The 19778-nt window shown below is 30.9% G+C and overlaps 7 protein-coding genes across 10 annotated transcripts in view; 5 read left to right on the top strand and 2 right to left on the bottom strand.

Annotated features, from left to right (window-relative positions):
• LOC124423782 (dipeptidase 1-like) overlaps window positions 1-3034 on the top strand; it is a 64724-nt gene extending 61690 nt beyond the window's left edge. For both annotated transcript variants that reach the window (XM_046961974.1, XM_046961973.1), the window contains exons 7-9: window positions 469-629; window positions 721-850; window positions 922-3034. In XM_046961974.1, the coding sequence (XP_046817930.1) occupies window positions 469-629; window positions 721-850; window positions 922-1053 (423 nt within the window). In that variant the 3' untranslated portion in view covers window positions 1054-3034. The remainder of the gene's footprint in view (window positions 1-468; window positions 630-720; window positions 851-921) is intronic.
• Window positions 3035-3180: 146 nt separating this feature from the next.
• LOC124423779 (probable cytochrome P450 4aa1) lies at window positions 3181-6853 on the top strand. Of its 2 annotated transcripts, XM_046961958.1 has the most exons (7): window positions 3181-3700; window positions 4850-4900; window positions 5000-5168; window positions 5249-5693; window positions 5757-6298; window positions 6372-6554; window positions 6622-6853. In XM_046961958.1, the coding sequence occupies exons 1-7, from the start codon at window positions 3638-3640 to the stop codon at window positions 6786-6788; spliced, it is 1620 nt and encodes a 539-aa protein (XP_046817914.1). In that variant the 5' UTR covers window positions 3181-3637; the 3' UTR covers window positions 6789-6853. The 2 variants fall into 2 exon arrangements, with proteins under 2 accessions (XP_046817914.1, XP_046817915.1); XM_046961959.1 differs by having other exon boundaries at window positions 3181-4900.
• Window positions 6854-7345: 492 nt separating this feature from the next.
• LOC124423783 (selenoprotein K-like) lies at window positions 7346-8134 on the top strand. The gene is made up of 4 exons (XM_046961975.1): window positions 7346-7541; window positions 7616-7700; window positions 7779-7853; window positions 7921-8134. The coding sequence occupies exons 1-4, from the start codon at window positions 7523-7525 to the stop codon at window positions 8015-8017; spliced, it is 276 nt and encodes a 91-aa protein (XP_046817931.1). The 5' UTR covers window positions 7346-7522; the 3' UTR covers window positions 8018-8134.
• Window positions 8135-8281: 147 nt separating this feature from the next.
• LOC124423784 (protein HBS1-like) lies at window positions 8282-8834 on the bottom strand (the record flags this gene model as incomplete). The annotated part of the gene is made up of 1 exon (XM_046961976.1): window positions 8282-8834. A coding segment is annotated over one exon (468 nt), but the record flags the coding sequence as incomplete, so codon positions are not given.
• Window positions 8765-13642, top strand: LOC124423780 (probable cytochrome P450 4aa1). The gene is made up of 8 exons (XM_046961961.1): window positions 8765-8904; window positions 9662-10610; window positions 11638-11691; window positions 11791-11959; window positions 12038-12482; window positions 12546-13087; window positions 13161-13343; window positions 13411-13642. The coding sequence occupies exons 3-8, from the start codon at window positions 11668-11670 to the stop codon at window positions 13575-13577; spliced, it is 1530 nt and encodes a 509-aa protein (XP_046817917.1). The 5' UTR covers window positions 8765-8904; window positions 9662-10610; window positions 11638-11667; the 3' UTR covers window positions 13578-13642.
• A 514-nt stretch (window positions 13643-14156) lies between these two features.
• Window positions 14157-14940, top strand: LOC124423466 (selenoprotein K-like). The gene is made up of 4 exons (XM_046961190.1): window positions 14157-14347; window positions 14422-14506; window positions 14585-14659; window positions 14727-14940. The coding sequence occupies exons 1-4, from the start codon at window positions 14329-14331 to the stop codon at window positions 14821-14823; spliced, it is 276 nt and encodes a 91-aa protein (XP_046817146.1). The 5' UTR covers window positions 14157-14328; the 3' UTR covers window positions 14824-14940.
• A 147-nt stretch (window positions 14941-15087) lies between these two features.
• Window positions 15088-19515, bottom strand: LOC124423465 (protein HBS1). 2 transcript variants are annotated; one of them, XM_046961188.1, is made up of 9 exons: window positions 19293-19513; window positions 19089-19154; window positions 18733-19029; window positions 18602-18643; window positions 16587-17139; window positions 16272-16501; window positions 16004-16202; window positions 15717-15922; window positions 15088-15627 (listed from the first exon to the last, which is right to left on the bottom strand). In XM_046961188.1, exons 1-9 carry the CDS (start codon window positions 19333-19335, stop codon window positions 15173-15175), a joined length of 2091 nt encoding a protein of 696 aa, XP_046817144.1. In that variant the 5' UTR covers window positions 19336-19513; the 3' UTR covers window positions 15088-15172. The 2 variants fall into 2 exon arrangements, with proteins under 2 accessions (XP_046817144.1, XP_046817145.1); XM_046961189.1 differs by lacking the exon at window positions 18602-18643 and having other exon boundaries at window positions 19293-19515.
• Window positions 19516-19778: the final 263 nt, after the last annotated feature.

The raw sequence follows: 19778 nt of genomic DNA, 5'->3' as shown, positions 1-19778 counted from the left end.
AAGTTACTTTCCTTCGATCCTCAGCGTCTCTCTCTCTCTCTCTCTCTCTCTCTCCCTCCCTCCCTCCCTCTCTCTCTCTCTCTCTCTCTCTCTGTCTCTCTCGGGGATAGATAATTATCTTTGCTCCTCGGCATCCAGAGTTCCAATGGTTTGAAACAATTACCGACGACGATTCCTTTCTATTGTCGAGTTTTCTGCTCCATTAAAGTAAGAATCCTCTCCCAGCCGACCTCGTTAAGAAGCAAATTAACAGGGACCAAAATTAACGGCTCCATCCACTTGAAACACAGTATAATGGTAACGGCGGACAACAAACCTCTCTCTTCTACTTGTAGCAACCATCGCAGCTGATAATTTTGCTATCTTTTATATTGTTTCGTCCATTAAAATCAGATCATTTCCTTTTGATTTATCTTTACGATCTTAAAAAGAACAATAAAGAAGAACATATGCATTTGTTTCGTCTAGGCTGACAACGACGGATTGGTGATGGTGACCTTTTATAATTATTTCGTCAAGTGTGGTTCTCAGGCGACTATCTCGGACGTGGCAGAGCATATTTATTACATTAGAAATCTTATCGGCGTCGATCATATCGGAGTAGGTGGAGATTTTGATGGTATCAACAAGTACGTCGATGTAATATCTTTGAAAAAATAATGAAACAAAAGTAATGATCTTTTTCTTTTTTTGTTTTTAATTTGATCGTTCGATCGTTAGAACTCCGAGAGGTCTTGAGGACGTTTCCAAATATCCCGAATTGTTTGCGGAACTTCTTCGTAGCGGCAAATGGAACGTGCACGATCTGAAGAAGGTGGCCGGTTTAAATTTATTGAGAGTCTTCAGAAAGGTAATATCATTCGGGTATCTATAGTTTATAAACTAGGCGTAAATATTGATTTGAAATTATTATTACCGTAGGTGGAACGCGTGAGGGACGATATGAGAACGGACGGTGTTACGCCGTCCGAAGAATATCTTCAGAATTCTCCAGATGTCAACGGGAATTGCGCCTTGGACACTAATACCGTGCAAAGAGGCGTAGAAGTCTAAGTCTTACTCCTAGCAATCTCTCATTCGTTACTCTTGATCATTTTCAAGATGACGAGGAGGGACAGTGGTAAAGGACCGATCGAGGTCAACGAGGGCGAACCAAAGAAAAAGAGACAGCATGCAGCTTCCTTTCTATGACCTGCTCACTTTCAAAGCCTTTACTTTCTTGATCCGAGCCATGGAAAAAATGGCTCGTGAAGAATCCCATCGTGTCGTTAACCTACCTCGGAACTCGTTCTTACGGAAGTGATGAGCAACGAGCCAAAAGAGAGAGAAAATATATTGAGATAAGTTATTTTACATATATTTTTTTTCTCCATACTGTTCTTGCATTCATTTTTAGATTTTTCAGACAGATCTTCCTTCTTTCTGAATTCTTTTTCATAGTTTCTTTTACATACATACACACACACACACACACAATTCAATCATATTTATTTTCTATACAATACAGATAGTGAGCATCATAATTGATCGATACAAATTTTCCATCGTTGCTATTACTTCCGTCGTTTCTACTCTATAAATAAAGATAAAGCGATTGCTATTGCTACAGATTATCAATCGTATGCACGTAAAAAAAAAAAATAATCTTCTACTGTCAAAAGAACTCTTAGTCGATGGATACTTGTCTCTCTATAAAATCAGCACATTCATGTAAAAAACGATTATCAAACGAACCTGATAATTGAAAAGGAAAGCAAGACTCGCGAAGGAAAGAGAAGAAGTCGATATAAAAAAGTGTCGTTTCAAAATTATACTACTTAAGTCTTTCGAGGAAAATATCAGAATTATGTGTAAACCTAACTATACATTTTCCAACAAAATTTCTTCCTTCATTGCACTAAACGTAAAAAGCACGTGCACATTCAGGTCAAATCGTTCGGCTAAAATTCTAATGTGAAAAATTGGAGATAATATTTACAGGATTAGAAAGAACAAAGGGATTCAAGACTTAAAGAGTATATAATAGTAATCATTAAAGTCAATTCAAAACATGCTTTCCTTCAAGATTAATTTTTTATCCAAGTTGGCTAAGCATTATTTACTAAAATTAATGAGAACTATATATTCTTCAAAGCTTGAAACCTTTTTTGTGATGAAAATATAATGGCTCTGTCTCGTGAATTTTTCTAATGAAAGAAAATTGAAATAAGACCATTATCTTTCATCTCGCTACATTAAAATAAAAGGAGAAACGCATATAAAATGCGCACGTGTTTCCTAAAGCACCGGACATAAGACTACTTTACTTGTAATCTTAAATCTTCCATCCTATACCTATCTGTGTCTCGTGTGCATTTATATTATAATCCGTGCAAGAAATGTAGTTTCCAATGCACATGTGAAACAACGAGAGTAAGAGGGGGAAAGAGAAAGGGAGAGAGAAAGAACGAAAATATGTAAAGGTCTAGACGCACTAGCGCGAAGCGCAGAACGTGAAAAGCATCGCAAAAGAATTTATTCTCGATTACATAACTATTTTTGTATGCACGTAAAAGTCTAAAGAAATTTCTAAAGATTGATGCGTCAATTAAAAATAAATTTTACAGTCGATATCAACTTGTATTCCTAATCAAACGTTAAAGTAATCTATTTGAGATAAAAGCAATTTGATGAAAAAAGAATTGAATACCTGATGGTTAAAAAAAAAAAGGAAGAAATGATTTTAGTGCAATAAAAATTAAACTTGAACTTGTAGAATCGTAATAGTTGCTGGAGCATCGTTCTTATTGCTTCGTTTCGTTTCGTTTCGTTTCTCTTTTCTTAGCGCCAATGCGTTTTTAGACCTTGTCGACCAAACTGAATCGAACAAACAGGTGCACGGATTATATCTATTCCCCGTGTATATGTAATATGGGATGAATCAAACGAAGATAACAAAGCGAAGAAAAAGGAAAAACAAACAAACAAAAATATCAGATATTCCGTCGTGTCTTTGCAACGGATTCTACAAATAAATGTTTCTATTGTAAACCTATCGATAAAACTATTTTCTATCCCGCAATTACTTTTATTGCAGTTTATGGTACATTATTCATTCATATGCGTTCGAGCAAGAATGTGAGTAAACGAAATACGTAAATGTCAAGTAGACCAAAGAAAGGAACTGACATTTCAATATGTCATATAAATAATCATTTATAATAAGTTTACGTAACATTTTTTATTTCAGCATGTTATATAGATCATTTATATTAACAAAGACGCTTCTTTACTTAATATGTACGAAAATATCGACACATAATCTTATTATATATATATTGATTGAATCTACGTGCCACCTTTAACGAAACTAATAGGAAATACTTTCGCTGTCTTGCATGCCAATGAACACCAAGAAAACGTGCCTTGAATTAAAATTGTCATACATGAATACAATAATAACCCCACCCCTTCAAGATCCTTGAAGTGTTTCTATCTATATATACTAATAGAACGCAATCAAAAAAAAGGTTTAGTCGATCTGGTGCCTTATTTGAGAATAGAGTGTTACTTCGTATAAACCAATATTTTATTTAGCCGTTCATACAACGGACGTGAAGTCTTCAAAGCTTGATTAGTCGATTTTTAAAACCGATCTATGATACAAAGGAAAATCAAAAAGAAACTCCAAAGGAAGATAAAGGAAGAATCCATAAATAAGATAAACATTTATTTGTTACTTCTTTTCTTTGAATTTCAATTTTTTGTTTCGAATAAATACATTCTAATAAGTTTCAGCATCGTCAAATCAACGTGCACTCGTTCTTACGGTAGGATATTTTATTTGTGCATCAATAGCACGGAGCCCATGTACTTAAGGTTTGACGAAACAATTAATGTAAATATTTGGTATATATAAATTATTTATAAAACGAAGCCTAATATATGTTCCGAAACAAAAATAATAAGATCATAAATCTTTTCTTTTGCATAAATTTTGGAATTATACATAATAATATACAAGGAACAATCGATTTATGAATCTAGAAACGATTTGACGATTCTCTTATTTTTCTCTTGGATATTTATCAATTCTTTCGAAGAGATCATAAACAATACGAATTATTGCCAATGTATGTGGTCTATCAACGACTGAGTCAGATTTTTACAAGTCGAATGTAGTTTATCAGGAGATACATCACGCGAAAGCAAACTCCATAATGTTACCATCCGATTTGTGGATCTGTCTCGCTTGTATCGATCTTCCCTCGCGTAATAATATATGTCTTAAGAAACTATATTTAACTTATAAAAATTTCACATAGCCTCGGTGCAGCATAGTCACTATTATATAATTGATAGTGTTTATTATTTCTTCAAACTAAATGATAAATTCCTAAGAGAAAAAGGAGAAATCGTTTCCGTAGTACCATAAATCGAATAATGATACTTCTCATTGTTGAGTTTTCCAACGTTACATCAAAGAAAAGAAATAATCTTAATACTCTTCTTTATCGAAACATAGATTGCGCTTTACCTTATAAATAATTTGAAACTAGTAAATACTTACTAAACACTTTGTTGAAACGCATGTAGACTCTCGTATCGCCGATGCACAACGAATATAAAACATTCTGTCGTAAGAGAGAATATATGCGTTAGTCTGACGATGATGAAACTTATCAAGGTTCATTCTTGAAAAAAAAAGTTATAGATATTTTATTATGGAATATGAATTTTTAAATAGATATCTACTTGATAATAAATCTCTGGTTGCCTTTAGAATCGTTTAGAATTATAGAAAATATTCAAGTAATCTTATCTAGTTTTAATAAAGGACCAAATAAAAAAATGCCTTTCATTCCAGCACTCACTCCAGCGCTCGTGGAAAAACGCCATGCCCTTAAGTAATACACAGATCGTAAGTAATTATTCATTTTTATATATAGTGCAAAAAAGAGAGAGAAAGAGTATAATAAGTTTATCTCGTTGCTTGATATAACGTTTGAAATGGTAACAGTGGGAACTAACAACATCTAACTCATGGATCTATGTCGTTGCGTTGATCTTCCTTTACGTTATATATATTCTGAGAAACTACATTCGACTCGTTAAAATCACACTTAGTCTCGATGGACCACCGGCATTGCCGCTGATTGGTAATATCCATTATTACTTTAAACCAAATGGTAAGTTTCAAGAAAGAAAAAAAGAGGAAAAAGAAAAACGATTTCGTTTTTTACTAATTCTGTGCTTTTTCTTTTCGTAGTTATGAATGAAATGAAAAAATATTCCACGTATAATATAATCAGACTTTGGGTGACTTTTATACCATATCTAGCGATCATTCAACCTGAAGACATTCAAATAATACTCAGTAGCTCGAAACACACACGTAAGCCTTTTGTTTATTCTCTATTTAGGAATGTCATTGGAAAAGGTTTAACAATAAACGACGGTGAAGCCTCTAAAATGCATCGGAATATCATTCAAAAGGCTTTCAACGTTCATGGACTCGAAAAGTTCGCTGAAATCTTTGTGGAGCACGCCGAATATTTGACATCAGTATTACGCGATATTGTTAATCAGGACATGAATATTACTAAATTAATCAATGACGTCATCTATAATATACAGGCAGAAACTGTCCTAGGCTTAAAATTGATTAAAGAGAACAAAAAGAATAATGAAACGTGCGAACTGCCTTTCAAAGTGTAAGTTTTATATATTAATTAATTCTGTTTAACATAATCAACCAACTATTTCTGATACCTCAGGAACGAAATGTTCGCATCTTATCGTTTTAAGAGACCGTGGCTATTATTCGAGTCATTATATAAATTGACTAAGAAGTCGCAAATTGATAAGCAACAATTAGACAATAATATTGCCTATTGTTACGATATTATTAAAAAGATAGAAAAATCTAAGCGTCTAAATTCTTACGATATGACAAACGATGAAACGCAAACGGAAAACGGAAGGATGTCTCTGTTGGAGTTCATGGTCAACATGAAACAAAAGTATTCGTATTTCAATGACGAAGCCATCTTAAACGAATGCAGTACATTTATGCTGGCTGGTTTGGAATCCGTCAGCACGGCAACGGCATGCATGCTCTTTCTATTGGCAAATCATTCCGAATGCCAGAAAAAATGTGTTGACGAGTTGGATGAAATTTACAACAATAACGCTACTTTAACGTCGTTTAAGTCTTTGAAAGAGATGAAATATTTGGAGATGTGTATAAAAGAGACGCTCAGACTTTATCCCGTCATACCGGTAATAGCCAGATGCCTCACTGAAGATATAAAAATTGGTATTGAGATTTCTTTATAAATCATCGTTAGAACCATCATCTTCTGGTCCATTTTTTATTCTTTTTCTTTTAGGTGGTCGAATAATACCGACTGGTACTTCCGTTTTGATCTCACCTTATCTTACGCATCGAATCCCACGATATTATTTAGATCCGGAATCCTTTAAACCAGAACGTTTTGATCCACAAAACTCTACTGAAAAATTGCATCCATATGCTTATATTCCTTTTAGCGCTGGTCCTAAGAATTGTATCGGTAAGAAATAATGATTGTCATTACATTTATCAACAATTTTCATTACAAATTATCTATCTTTTCACAGGATACAAATTTGCGATATTAGAAATGAAAGTACTCGTTAGTTCAATTCTTCGAAATTTTGTATTGGAACCCATTGCGAACAAAAATAAGATATATGTCAAATATAGAATGACTTTACGAGCGCAAGGTGGTCTGTGGATCAAATTCAGATTACGAAAGACAATGTAATATAAAAAAATGATTATGAAGGAAAACATACTGACAATGTATAATTAATAAATAATTATTCATTATATAATTAACAAATATTTATCCTCTCATATTTCACACTGGACGTATTATTTATAATATATAATATAAATATATCATAGTAGATATGCATATAAATATAATTTCTTTTAATATGCATCTATTCCTAGGAAATAAATAATCTTGTAAGATCCTATATTTGGACAAATTGATTAAAGCAAAAAACGATTAGAATTATATGAATTGTAACAATAATACAGATAAAAATAGAAAGTATATAGATAAAAATAAAGAAATGGAGCACTCATTGTGCACAATTGTAGAAAATTTTTTATTCTCTCGATATAGCGGAAAATGTACATAAATGTTCATTGATAACGTCAATAATCTTTTATAATATGTATTTTAATCTTTTCTAAATAAATTTCTAAGCGGTAGGACGTCACAGTTTGTATGAATTAATACGCATAAAAAACCCTAGATGGCAACATGAGTAGCTTCAGGATCGTATATATATATATGGGTTTATAAAGGGCACCATAAATATTATTTTTAATAAGTCACTTTGACCATTCTTGTCAAACGATTACGAATAAAATTGTGATAAATAAAATACACAGTATTACCAGAGCACGCAAGAAAATTAGAATAATTTAAGAATAGAAACCGTGAATTTATATTCTATGAAAATTTATTAATGTGACTGTATAGACATGGTTTATATATCAAGTGGTAATAATTATAACCTCCAATTTTCAATATTGTTTCCAATTAAAGTTTTATCAAATGACAATATATATTTTCAGATGGCAAAATTCATAACTCAGTACCTTGGGGCTTAAAAAAAGTTGCGAATTTCTTTTCGTCCATAATATATCTAGTAATAATGTTGTAAGTATTTAGTAATACAAAATTGTTCAAAATTATTCATGATGCATCATCTTTAATCATGCATGGTTCTTTCATCAGCTTCAAGACATTATTTGCTATGGATATAGATAAAAATGATGGTAAAAATTCAAAAGATTATAAACCTGGCTTTGGGTAAGAATAATATTTTTAATTAATTACGAGTTAATTAAGCAAGATTATAATTATATTTATTCTTCAGTCCACCTAAACCTCCAAGTCGTAAACTGGGTAGACCCAGCAATATCAATCATAACGTCAACATTCCATTTGGGGGTTGCAGCAGTTGTCAGGGTTGAATTTAATATGAGTAAATAAGATAATGGATAATCTATTTCCATCAAAGAATTTTTATCGAATCAATATGTTTATTTAAATATTAAAGCTCAGAAATATAATGAATAATTTGTAACATATCCTTCTGTTATATTTAAAATATTACAAATGAAATACAAAGATATTATATGTTACGTAATAACAATAAAAATTGAAACTTTTGTGTAAAATTATAGTATTAAGATTTATACATCTCTTATACATTAAAAAAGAAATAATAATATCACTTTTTGGCCAGGATTTTTATTATATTAAATACAGGATTTCATCCTACGCGTAGATGCTGCACCAAGGAACTAAGCTGATTAATAATCATTTAATTTTGGTAATCAGCCCGGCTGCAATTGTTGTACCTTCCACTCTTAACATTATCCTACCAAGCTGTTTAACGTCTTTATACAGTTCCATGCAAACTGGAGTTTGCGTTACTATTTCAATAATCGCACTAGAGTTTTTAGGTAAACAGCGCGGCTTCTTTTTTATCACATCTCCAGTGCTTTTATGAAGCTGTGCTATTAATTTAGATATAATAGCTGGTTGTACCAAAGATTGCTGATGCATTATTACTGGGAAGCCCTTTGTAATAGGCACAACAATAGAGAATATGACTACATGTGCCTGAAAACATGTTGTTACCGGTACGGGATTTTGTGGATTGCAAATGACATCACCAATTCCAACATTTTGTTGGTCAATGCCTGATAATGTCAATGAAACATGATCGCCGGCAAAGGCATTTATTATAGATACATCGTCCGCTTGTAAACCTACAGAAATTAATGATGAAAATTATTTCTATCGTATTTTTATGAATGAAATAATAAATTATTTTTAAAGAAGTAATTAAAAAGTATGTAATAGTAATCGTTAAAGTCAATTCAAAACAAGATTTCCTTCGAGATTAATTTTTTATCCAACTTGACTAAGTATTTTTTACTAAAATTAAAAAAAATATATATTCTTCAAAGCTTGAAACCTTTTTTGTAAATATAATGGCTCTGTCTCGTGGATTCTTTTAATGAAACAAAATTGAAATAAGACCATTATCTTTAATCTCGCTGCATTCAAACAAAAGAAAAAAATGCATTAAAAATGCACACGTGTATCCTAAAACAACGGTCTTAAGACTACTTCATTTGTAATCTTGAACCTTGTGTTCTATACATATCTATGTCTCGTGTGCATTTATATTTTATTCCGTGCAAGGAATGTAGTTTCCAAAGAGGAGAAAAAAAATGAATAAATGTAAAATTTTAGATGCACCAGTGCAAAGTGCAGAACGTGAAAAGCATCGCAAAAGTATTTATTATCGATATATACATAACTATTTTTGTATGCACGTAAAAGTCTAAAGAAATTTCTAAAGATTGATGCGTCAATTAAAAATAAATTTTACAGTCGATATCAACTTGTATTCCTATACAAACGTTAAAGTAATCTATTTGAGATAAAAGCAATTTGATGAAAAAAGAATTGAATACCTGATGGTTAAAAAAAAAAAGGAAGAAATGATTTTAGTGCAATAAAAATTAAACTTGAACTTGTAGAATCGTAATCGATGCTCCAGCATTGTACTTATTGCTTCGTTTCGTTTCTCTTTTTTTTAGCGCCAATGCATTTTTAGACCTTGTCGACCAAACTGAATGGAAAAAACAGGTGCACGGATTATATCTATTCTCCGTGTATATGTAATATGGGATAGATCAAACGAAGATAACAGAGCGAAAAAGAAGAAAAAACAAACAAACAAAAATATTCCGTCGTGTTTTTGCAACGAATTGTACAAATAAATGTCCCTATTGTAATCCTATCAACAAAACTATTAACTATCCCGCAATTACTTTTATTGCAGCTTATGGTACATTATTCATTCATATGCGTTCGAGCAAGAATGTTTATGAACGAAATATGTGAATGTCAAATATGTCATATAGATAGTCATTTATAATAAGTTTATATGACATTTTTTATTTTATCATGTTATATAGATTATTCATATTAATTAAGTCGCTTCCTTATTTAATATGTACGAAAATATCGACACATAATCTTATTATATAAATATTGATTGAATCTATGTGCTACCTTTAACGAAACTAATTGGGAATACTTTTGGTATCTTGCATACAAATGAACAACAAGAAAACGTGCTTTAAATTAAAATTGTCATACATGAATACAATAATAACCCCACCCCTTCAAGATCCTTGAAGTGTTTCTATCTATATATACTAATAGAACGCAATCAAAAAAAAGGTTTAGTCGATCTGGTGCCTTATTTGAGAATAGAGTGTTACTTCGTATAAACCAATATTTTATTTATCCGTTCATACAACGGACGTGAAGTCTTCAAAGCTTGATTAGTCGATTTTTAAAATCGATCTATGATACAAAGGAAAATCAAAAAGAAACTCCAAAGGAAGATAAAGGAAGAATCCATAAATAAGATAAACATTTATTTGTTTCTTCTTTTCTTTGAATTTTAATTTTTTGTTTCGATTAAATACATTCTAATAAATTTTAACATCGCCAAATCAACGTGCACTCGTTCTTACGGTGAGATATTTTATTTGTGCATCGATAGCACGTAGCACATATACTTAAGTTTTGACGAAACAATTAATGTAAATATTTGGTATATATAAATTATTTATAAAATGAAGCCTAATATATGTTCCGAAACAAAAATAATAAGATCATAAATCTTTTCTTTTGCATAAATTTTGGAATTATACATAACAATATACAAGGAACAATCGATTTATGAATCTAGAAACGATTTGACGACTCTCTTATTTTTCTCTTGGATATTTATCAATCCTTTCGAAGAGATCATAAACAATACGAATTATTGCCAATGTAGGTGGTCTATCAACGACTGAGTCAGATTTTTACAAGTCGAATGTAGTTTATCAGGAGATACATCACTCGAAAGCAAACTCCATAATGTTACCATCCGATTTTTGAATCTGTCTCGCTTGTATCGATCTTCCCTCGCGTAATAATATATGTCTTAAGAAACTATATTTAACTTATAAAAATTTCACATAGCCTCGGTGCAGCATAGTCACTATTATATAATTGATAGTGTTTATTATTTCTTCAAACTAAATGATAAATTCCTAAGAGAAAAAGGATAAATCGTTTCCGTAGTACCATAAATCGAATAATGATACTTCTCATTGTTGAGTTTTCCAACGTTACATCAAAGAAAAGAAATAATCTTAATACTCTTCTTTATCGAAACATAGATTGCGCTTTACCTTATAAATAATTTGAAACTAGTAAATACTTACTAAACACTTTGTTGAAACGCATGTGGACTCTCGTATCGACGAATATAAAACATTCTGTCGTAAGATAGAATATATGCGTTAGTCTGACGATGATGAAACTTATCAAGGTTCATTCTTGAAAAAAAAAGTTATAGATATTTTATTATGGAATATGAATTTTTAAATAGATATCTACTTGATAATAAATCTCTGGTTGCCTTTAGAATCGTTTAGAATTATAGAAAATATTCAAGTAATCTTATCTAGTTTTAATAAAGGACCAAATAAAAAAATGCCTTTCATTCCAGCACTCACTCCAGCGCTCGTGGAAGAACGCCATGCCCTTAAGTAATACACAGATCGTAAGTAATTATTCATTTTTATATATAGTGCAAAAAAGAGAGAGAAAGAGTGTAATAAGTTTATCTCGTTGCTTGATATAACGTTTGAAATGGTAACAGTGGGAACTAACAACATCTAACTCATGGATCTATGTCGTTGCGTTGATCTTCCTTTACGTTATATATATTCTGAGAAACTACATTCGACTCGTTAAAATCACACTTAGTCTCGATGGACCACCGGCATTGCCGCTGATTGGTAATATCCATTATTACTTTAAACCAAATGGTAAGTTTCAAGAAAGAAAAAAAAGGAAAAAGAAAAACGATTTGGTTTTTTCTAATTCTGTGCTTTTTCTTTTCGTAGTTATGAATGAAATGAAAAAATATTCAACGTATAATATAATCAGACTTTGGGTGACTTTTATACCATATCTAGTGATCATTCAACCTGAAGACATTCAAATAATACTCAGTAGCTCGAAACACACACGTAAACCTTTTATTTATTCTATATTTAGGAATTTTCTTGGAAATGGATTAATAATAAACGACGGTGAAGCCTCTAAAATGCATCGGAATATCATTCAAAAGGCTTTCAACGTTCATGGACTCGAAAAGTTCGCTGAAATCTTTGTCGAGCACGCCGAATATTTGACATCAGTATTACGCGATATTGTTAATCAGGACATGAATATTACTAAATTAATCAATGACGTCGTCTATAATATACAGGCAGAAACTGTCCTAGGCTTAAAATTGATTAAAGAGAACAAAAAGAATAATGAAACGTGCGAACTGCCCTTCAAAGTGTAAGTTTTATATATTAATTAATTCTGTTTAACATAATCAACCAACTATTTCTGATACCTCAGGAACGAAATGTTCGCACCTTATCGTTTTAAGAGACCGTGGCTATTATTCGAGTCATTATATAAATTGACTAAGAAGTCGCAAATTGATAAGCAACAATTAAACAATAATATTGCCTATTGTTACGATATTATTAAAAAGATAGAAAAATCTAAGCGTCTAAATTCTTACGATATGACAAACGATGAAACGCAAACGGAAAACGGAAGGATGTCTCTGTTGGAGTTCATGGTCAACATGAAACAAAAGTATTCGTATTTCAATGACGAAGCCATCTTAAACGAATGCAGTACATTTATGCTGGCTGGTTTAGAATCCGTCAGCACGGCAACGGCATGCATGCTCTTTCTATTGGCAAATCATTCCGAATGCCAGAAAAAATGTGTTGACGAGTTGGATGAAATTTACAACAATAACGCTACTTTAACGTCGTTTAAGTCTTTGAAAGAGATGAAATATTTGGAGATGTGTATAAAAGAGACGCTCAGACTTTATCCCGTCGTACCGGTAATAGCCAGATGCCTCACTGAAGATATAAAAATTGGTATTGAGATTTCTTTATAAATCATCGTTAGAACCATCATCTTCTGGTCCATTTTTTATTCTTTTTCTTTTAGGTGGTCGAATAATACCGACTGGTACTTCCGTTTTGATCTCACCTTATCTTACGCATCGAATACCACGATATTATTTAGATCCGGAATCCTTTAAACCAGAACGTTTTGATCCACAAAACTCTAAAGAAAAATTGCATCCATATGCTTATATTCCTTTTAGCGCTGGTCCTAAGAATTGTATCGGTAAGAAATAATGATTGTCATTACATTTATCAACAATTTTCATTACAAATTATCTATCTTTTCACAGCATACAAATTTGCGATATTAGAAATGAAAGTACTCGTTAGTTCAATTCTTCGAAATTTTGTATTGGAACCCATTGCGAACAAAAATAAGATATATGTCAAATATAGAATGACTTTACGAGCGCAAGGTGGTCTGTGGATCAAATTCAGATTACGAAAGACAATGTAATATAAAAAAATGATTATGAAGGAAAACATACTGACAATGTATAATTAATAAATAATTATTCATTATATAATTAACAAATATTTTTCTCTCATATTGCACACTCGACCTATTATTTATAATATATAATATAAATATATCATAGTAGATATGCATATAAATATAATTTCTTTTAATATTCATCTATTCCTAGGAAATAAATAATCTTGTAAGATCCTATATTTGGACAAATTGATTAAAGCAAAAAACGATTAGAATTATATGAATTGTAACAATAATACAAATAAGTAATAAAAGTAGAAAGTAAATAGATAAAAATAAATCAATTGAGCACTCATTGCGCACAATTGTAGAAAATTTTTTATTCTCACGATATAGCGAAAAGTGTACATAAATATTCCATGATAACGTTGATAACGTCAATAATCTTTTATAATATGTATTTTAATCTTTTCTAAATAAATTTCTAAGAGGTAAGACGTCACAGTTTGTATGAATTAATAACGCATAAAAAAACACTAGATGGCAACATGAGTAGCTTCAGGATCGTATATATATATATGGGTTTATAAAGGGCACCATAAATATTATTTTTAATACGTCACTTTGACCATTCTTGTCAAACGATTACGAATAAAATTGTGATTAATAAAATACACAGTATTACCAGAGCACGCAAGAAAATTAGAATAATTTAAGAATAGAAACCGTGAATTTATATTCTATGAAAATTTATTAATGTGACTGTATAGACATGGTTTATATATCAAGTGGTAATAATTATAACCTCCAATTTTCAATATTGTTTCCAATTAAAGTTTTATCTAATGACAATATATATTTTCAGATGGCAAAATTCATAACTCAGTACCTTGGGGCTTAAAAAAAGTTGCGAATTTCTTTTCGTCCATAATATATCTAGTAATAATGTTGTAAGTATTTAGTAATACAAAATTGTTCAAAATTATTCATGATGCATCATTTTTAATCATGCATGGTTCTTTCATCAGCTTCAAGACATTATTTGCTATGGATATAGATAAAAATGATGGTAAAAATTCAAAAGATTATAAACCTGGCTTTGGGTAAGAATAATATTTTTAATTAATTACGAGTTAATTAAGCAAGATTATAATTATATTTATTCTTCAGTCCACCTAAACCTCCAAGTCGTAAACTGGGTAGACCCAGCAATATCAATCATAACGTCAACATTCCATTTGGGGGTTGCAGCAGTTGTCAGGGTTGAATTTAATATGAGTAAATAAGATAATGGATAATCTATTTCCATCAAAGAATTTTTATCGAATCAATATGTTTATTTAAATATTAAAGCTCAGAAATATAATGAATAATTTGTAACATATCCTTCTGTTATATTTAAAATATTACAAATGAAATACAAAGATATTATATGTTACGTAATAACAATAAAAATTGAAACTTTTGTGTAAAATTATAGTATTAAGATTTATACATCTCTTATACATTAAAAGAGAAATAATAATATCACTTTTTGGCCAGGATTTTTATTATATTAAATACAGGATTTCATCCTACGCGTAGATGCTGCACCAAGGAACTAAGCTGATTAATAATCATTTAATTTTGGTAATCAGCCCGGCTGCAATTGTTGTACCTTCCACTCTTAACATTATCCTACCAAGCTGTTTAACGTCTTTATACAGTTCCATGCAAACTGGAGTTTGCGTTACTATTTCAATAATCGCACTAGAGTTTTTAGGTAAACAGCGCGGCTTCTTTTTTATCACATCTCCAGTGCTTTTATGAAGCTGTGCTATTAATTTAGATATAATAGCTGGTTGTACCAAAGATTGCTGATGCATTATTACTGGGAAGCCCTTTGTAATAGGCACAACAATAGAGAATATGACTACATGTGCCTGAAAACATGTTGTTACCGGTACGGGATTTTGTGGATTGCAAATGACATCACCAATTCCAACATTTTGTTGGTCAATGCCTGATAATGTCAATGAAACATGATCGCCGGCAAAGGCATTTACTATAGATACATCGTCCGCTTGTAAACCTAAAGAAATTAATGATGAAAATTATTTCTATCGTATTTGTAAATGAAATAATTGATTATTTTTAAAGTAGTAATTCAAATGGGAAAACCTTTTACAAATGCAACTTCGTTTTGCGGCAACACCAAAACTTTATCCCCTATAGCCACCATGCCTGTTTCTACATGACCAGATACACAGAATCCAGAGCCAGTACCTTTGTATATGTCATTTATAGAAAATCTAAATGGCTTATTAACTGGACGTTCTGGACACTTAAAATTATCGATAACATTTACTAATGTAGGTCCAGTATACCTGTGATATAATTTTTTCTGTCATTTTCCATAAACAGTCAAGATAATTATCATACAATTGTTACATATAGAATAATATTACCAATTGGAAAGACCTTCGGTTTTTGGTGCCGTGACTATATTTTCTCCTGAGAGTCCACTGCAAGGTACAAAAATGATGGTCTCTCTATAACCAGCTTGTTTTAAGAAAACACTCATTTTATTAACAATTTCGTTAAATCTTTCTTTTGACCAATTAACCGTATCCAATTTGTTAACTACAACAGCTAATTGAGACACTCCTAAAAATTGCAAAATTTTAATACAGTAATAATGATCCTTAGTAAGATAAAAAATTTGATCATAATTACCTAAAGAACGTAATAATAAAGCATGTTCTCTAGTCTGTCCACCACTATCAAATCCAGTCTCAAATTCACCTCTGGTAGCATCTACTACGAGTAAGGCAACATCCGCTTGAGTGGCACCAGTGATCATGTTTGGAATAAAATCCTTGTGGCCAGGTGCATCCAAAAGAGTAATGCATTTATTGTCAGTTTCAAATTTAGAATGTCCAACATCCATCGTTATTCCACGTTCCCTAGAAAAAAAGAAGAAAATATATCGATAACAGGTATTAATTACAATCTACTTTACTAGAAATACTTTATACGATTCTTCTCTACCTTTCTTCTCCTGTTTCATCTAGCACCCATGCATAAGCAAAGGATTGTTTACCAATCTTTTTACTCTCTTGTTGATACTTGTGAATTAGTCTTGATGGAACTTGTCCTAAATCACACAAAAGTCGTCCAAGCAAGGTACTCTTTCCAGCGTCAACATGCCCGACGACAACTAGGTGTAATTGTTCTTTATTGTTGCTTCTTCTATCTTTATAAATACGTAAAACATCACGTTTGTCCTCTATAGATTTTGTCTTATAATCTAAATCAGGTGTAACATGACCAGACATGGGAGATTGACTTCTTAAAGAATCAGTTTCTAAAGAAACTATACTCTTATCTTGTTTCACATTTTCTTTACGTTTTACATTTGGACTGTCTTGTTCAGAACATGGGCTTTGAGAGCGTGGAGTCTGAATATGTGGACTCAAATGACCTGTATTTTCTGATCCAGTGACAGTAAACCCTTTGACAATAGAACTTGTTCCAGCTGGCACAACTTTTACCATTGAAGGTGTACTTATTTGTAATGTTGATTTTGATGACAGTTTATTACCTATTATAATTAACTTTTTCAATTAATGCCTTTTTAAATATACCTAAGAAAATAAACAGTAGGCATATTAAACAAACACACACACACACACACACATTTAAGTATATTTATAAGATAAATTAAAAAAAATAATGAAATGATAATTTCTTTACTTAATTGATCATATATAAATTAAATAACAATAAAAATTACAAATTAATTTCTGCTATTATAAAGATACTCATATAAAAGAGCGCCAAAGTATAATATGTTATATCACAAAATATAAATAAATCTAATAATAAAATATTGATAAATATTGATATAAATAATAAACTTTCATGAAGTTTATAATGCTTCAAAAAACGATTTTTTTTGATTATAATAATTTTGTACAATATATATTAATGTTCATAGATTGTTCATCAGAATATGATTAGTCAAGTTTATGAACGAGTATAAGGAGTAGAAAAATCAAATCTTTTGATAGTTCTATATTCCTGTGTCTTACATTTAATAAAAGGTTTCTTTAATTTCCATTTTCTAGTTAAAATTTTTCCAAGAGTAGAAACAGTTTTTTTCGCGTATGGTAATCTAACATGTATTAAACTATTTAAATTTAAAGTACATTCTACACTTGTTTCAGAATCTGAATCATTAAATGAGTTATTTTTCATCTTGTTTATATATGACAGAGTATCATAATACAGATTTGTCATTGGTTCTATTTGGCAATTATGTTTTAAATCTGGTACATGAACTTCTTTTAATGCAGCACTTAAATCAATCAACCAATCATCAGGTGACGGTGTTCTAACATGTTCAACATTGTGCTCCATTAAATCTTCTAAATTTATTGACTTTTGTTCGTTAAATTCATTATTAGGATTAGATTCTAGTTTAAGATTAGAAATTCCTTTTTTAAGTGAATCAATTTGTACTTTATCAGGATTAAATCGATCTTCCCTTTTGTTATTTATAATATTAACTGTACTATCTGTATTATTTTTACTATCAAATTTTGAAAAAATTATGTTATGTCCGAAATTCTCTTTATTTTTGTTAATATTCAATTTAGGTATGATGAAACCAGAATTTGGAGATTTTTTACAGAGTTCTATTTTGTTAGTAGAAACATTAGACTTTTGTAAATGATTTGCAGTTAAATCAGCCAAAGAACCAAAATATTGTGGTTTAGAATCACTTTTTGAATTTGTATGACTAGCTATCATTTCAGCTAAAGATGAAAAATTGTTTTCCGAGTTATTTATATGACTTTTAACCGAAACAGTATTATTTGTAGAGGCAGGTAATACGAGCTTTTGTGATAATAAAAACTTAGGTACGGCAAAGAAAGAAGTAGAACCTTACCTTACCAGCAAAGGAAAACGCAATGCATGAAACAAAAAGAAAATGACTGTCAGAAAAGTAACGATCAGTTAAATAAAAAAAAGTTAAAGGAAGTTAGGTATGTAACATGTACCTGGACAAGGATTCGGGCACTCCTTACTACTTCTAGATTGTTCTATAAACATATATATTTTCATTGACTAGTTTATCAGGATCTAAGTATAATTATTTGTTCAATAAAGTAACTATTACTAGAATACATACCGGTAATACTTTTCTGGGGTGGTATTCTTAAAAGTTTATCTAGCGCTACTTCTGTGTCAAACCTTGACTGGATAATTTCTTCTTCGAGTTTAGATTCAGCTATTGAATCTCCAATAACATTTTTTATAGCTTCCATGCAAGATAATAACTTCACTCTTTCTAGCTCAGAAAGATCTGATTTTTTACTTGCAAGGGATGATACTGTATTATCATCCTCATTATCCTCAACGATATCTGGCTCCATAATAAAAGAAGCAATATTTTGTTGCTTGCTTCGATCAAACAAGAATTGTTCAGCTGTAATTAGAGTGCATGTTAGTCTCTGTGTCTATGTTGTAGGGGAAAAAATAACATACCACTGGGCGATACGCAATAATCATCCTCCACTGAGTGTCCATATACATCGTCATAACCATCATACTCTAAATGGGAAAAAAAGAAATAATTTATTTTATACCCGCTTTTATTCCGAAATATTAGATCGAAATTAAATATATTTTTGTTTTCCTCTGGTAATAAAAATACATATGTTGCAATATTATAAAAAAGAAATGACGTACCATCCGAATAATTCATACATCGAACATCTCGATGACGGGACATTTTGTAATAATGTAATAAAAACTCGAATTAACGGACAAATCACTTTTCACTTAAATTTTTATTATGAATTACCAATTATTACGTACGACAGACTAGATCATGTATGGAATTCGATATTCGTTAAAAGCACAGAATAAAGAAAACTTGTTGCAACATAATGAAAGGTTAAATTACGACAAATACGTTTCCAGATAGCGCTAGTAGTGCCATTTTGTATGCACTCTAACGGCACTTTATCTCGAATGCCTCCTCTTAGCGTTGATCCGATTCGTTCTAATCAAAAGATCGTAAGGACAAATAGCAAGTTTAATTTTTTGATCTTGCATACATTTGTTATATATACGTAACTTTTGAATTATTATAATTGAAACTGACATAGAAAATGATGAAATAAATGGTGAAGGCTGATTTTATTCAATTTCGATTAGGCTATACTTGCCTGT

The sequence above is a fragment of the Vespa crabro genome, chromosome 4, assembly GCF_910589235.1.
Source record: "Vespa crabro chromosome 4, iyVesCrab1.2, whole genome shotgun sequence".
In the NCBI taxonomy this organism is placed as follows: domain Eukaryota; kingdom Metazoa; phylum Arthropoda; class Insecta; order Hymenoptera; family Vespidae; genus Vespa; species Vespa crabro.
This window is presented reverse-complemented; position numbering and strand designations above follow the sequence as displayed.

Coding starts and splice junctions, on each gene's coding strand:
- LOC124423779 (XM_046961958.1), top strand. CDS start 3,638: ATGATACAAAGGAAAATCAAAAAGAAACTCCAAAGGAAGATAAAGGAA. Junction 3,701..4,849: donor AGGAAGAATCCATAAATAAG/ATAAACATTTAT, acceptor TCATTCCAGCAC/TCACTCCAGCGCTCGTGGAA. Junction 5,694..5,756: donor TGCGAACTGCCTTTCAAAGT/GTAAGTTTTATA, acceptor CTGATACCTCAG/GAACGAAATGTTCGCATCTT.
- LOC124423783 (XM_046961975.1), top strand. Junction 7,701..7,778: donor ATATATCTAGTAATAATGTT/GTAAGTATTTAG, acceptor TTCTTTCATCAG/CTTCAAGACATTATTTGCTA. Junction 7,854..7,920: donor GATTATAAACCTGGCTTTGG/GTAAGAATAATA, acceptor TTTATTCTTCAG/TCCACCTAAACCTCCAAGTC.
- LOC124423780 (XM_046961961.1), top strand. CDS start 11,668: ATGCCCTTAAGTAATACACAGATC. Junction 11,692..11,790: donor CCTTAAGTAATACACAGATC/GTAAGTAATTAT, acceptor AAATGGTAACAG/TGGGAACTAACAACATCTAA. Junction 12,483..12,545: donor TGCGAACTGCCCTTCAAAGT/GTAAGTTTTATA, acceptor CTGATACCTCAG/GAACGAAATGTTCGCACCTT.
- LOC124423466 (XM_046961190.1), top strand. Junction 14,507..14,584: donor ATATATCTAGTAATAATGTT/GTAAGTATTTAG, acceptor TTCTTTCATCAG/CTTCAAGACATTATTTGCTA. Junction 14,660..14,726: donor GATTATAAACCTGGCTTTGG/GTAAGAATAATA, acceptor TTTATTCTTCAG/TCCACCTAAACCTCCAAGTC.
- LOC124423465 (XM_046961188.1), bottom strand. CDS start 19,335: ATGTCCCGTCATCGAGATGTTCGATGTATGAATTATTCGGATG. Junction 18,644..18,732: donor ACCCCAGAAAAGTATTACCG/GTATGTATTCTA, acceptor ATATGTTTATAG/AACAATCTAGAAGTAGTAAG. Junction 17,140..18,601: donor GTGCCCGAATCCTTGTCCAG/GTACATGTTACA, acceptor TAATTATAATAG/GTAATAAACTGTCATCAAAA.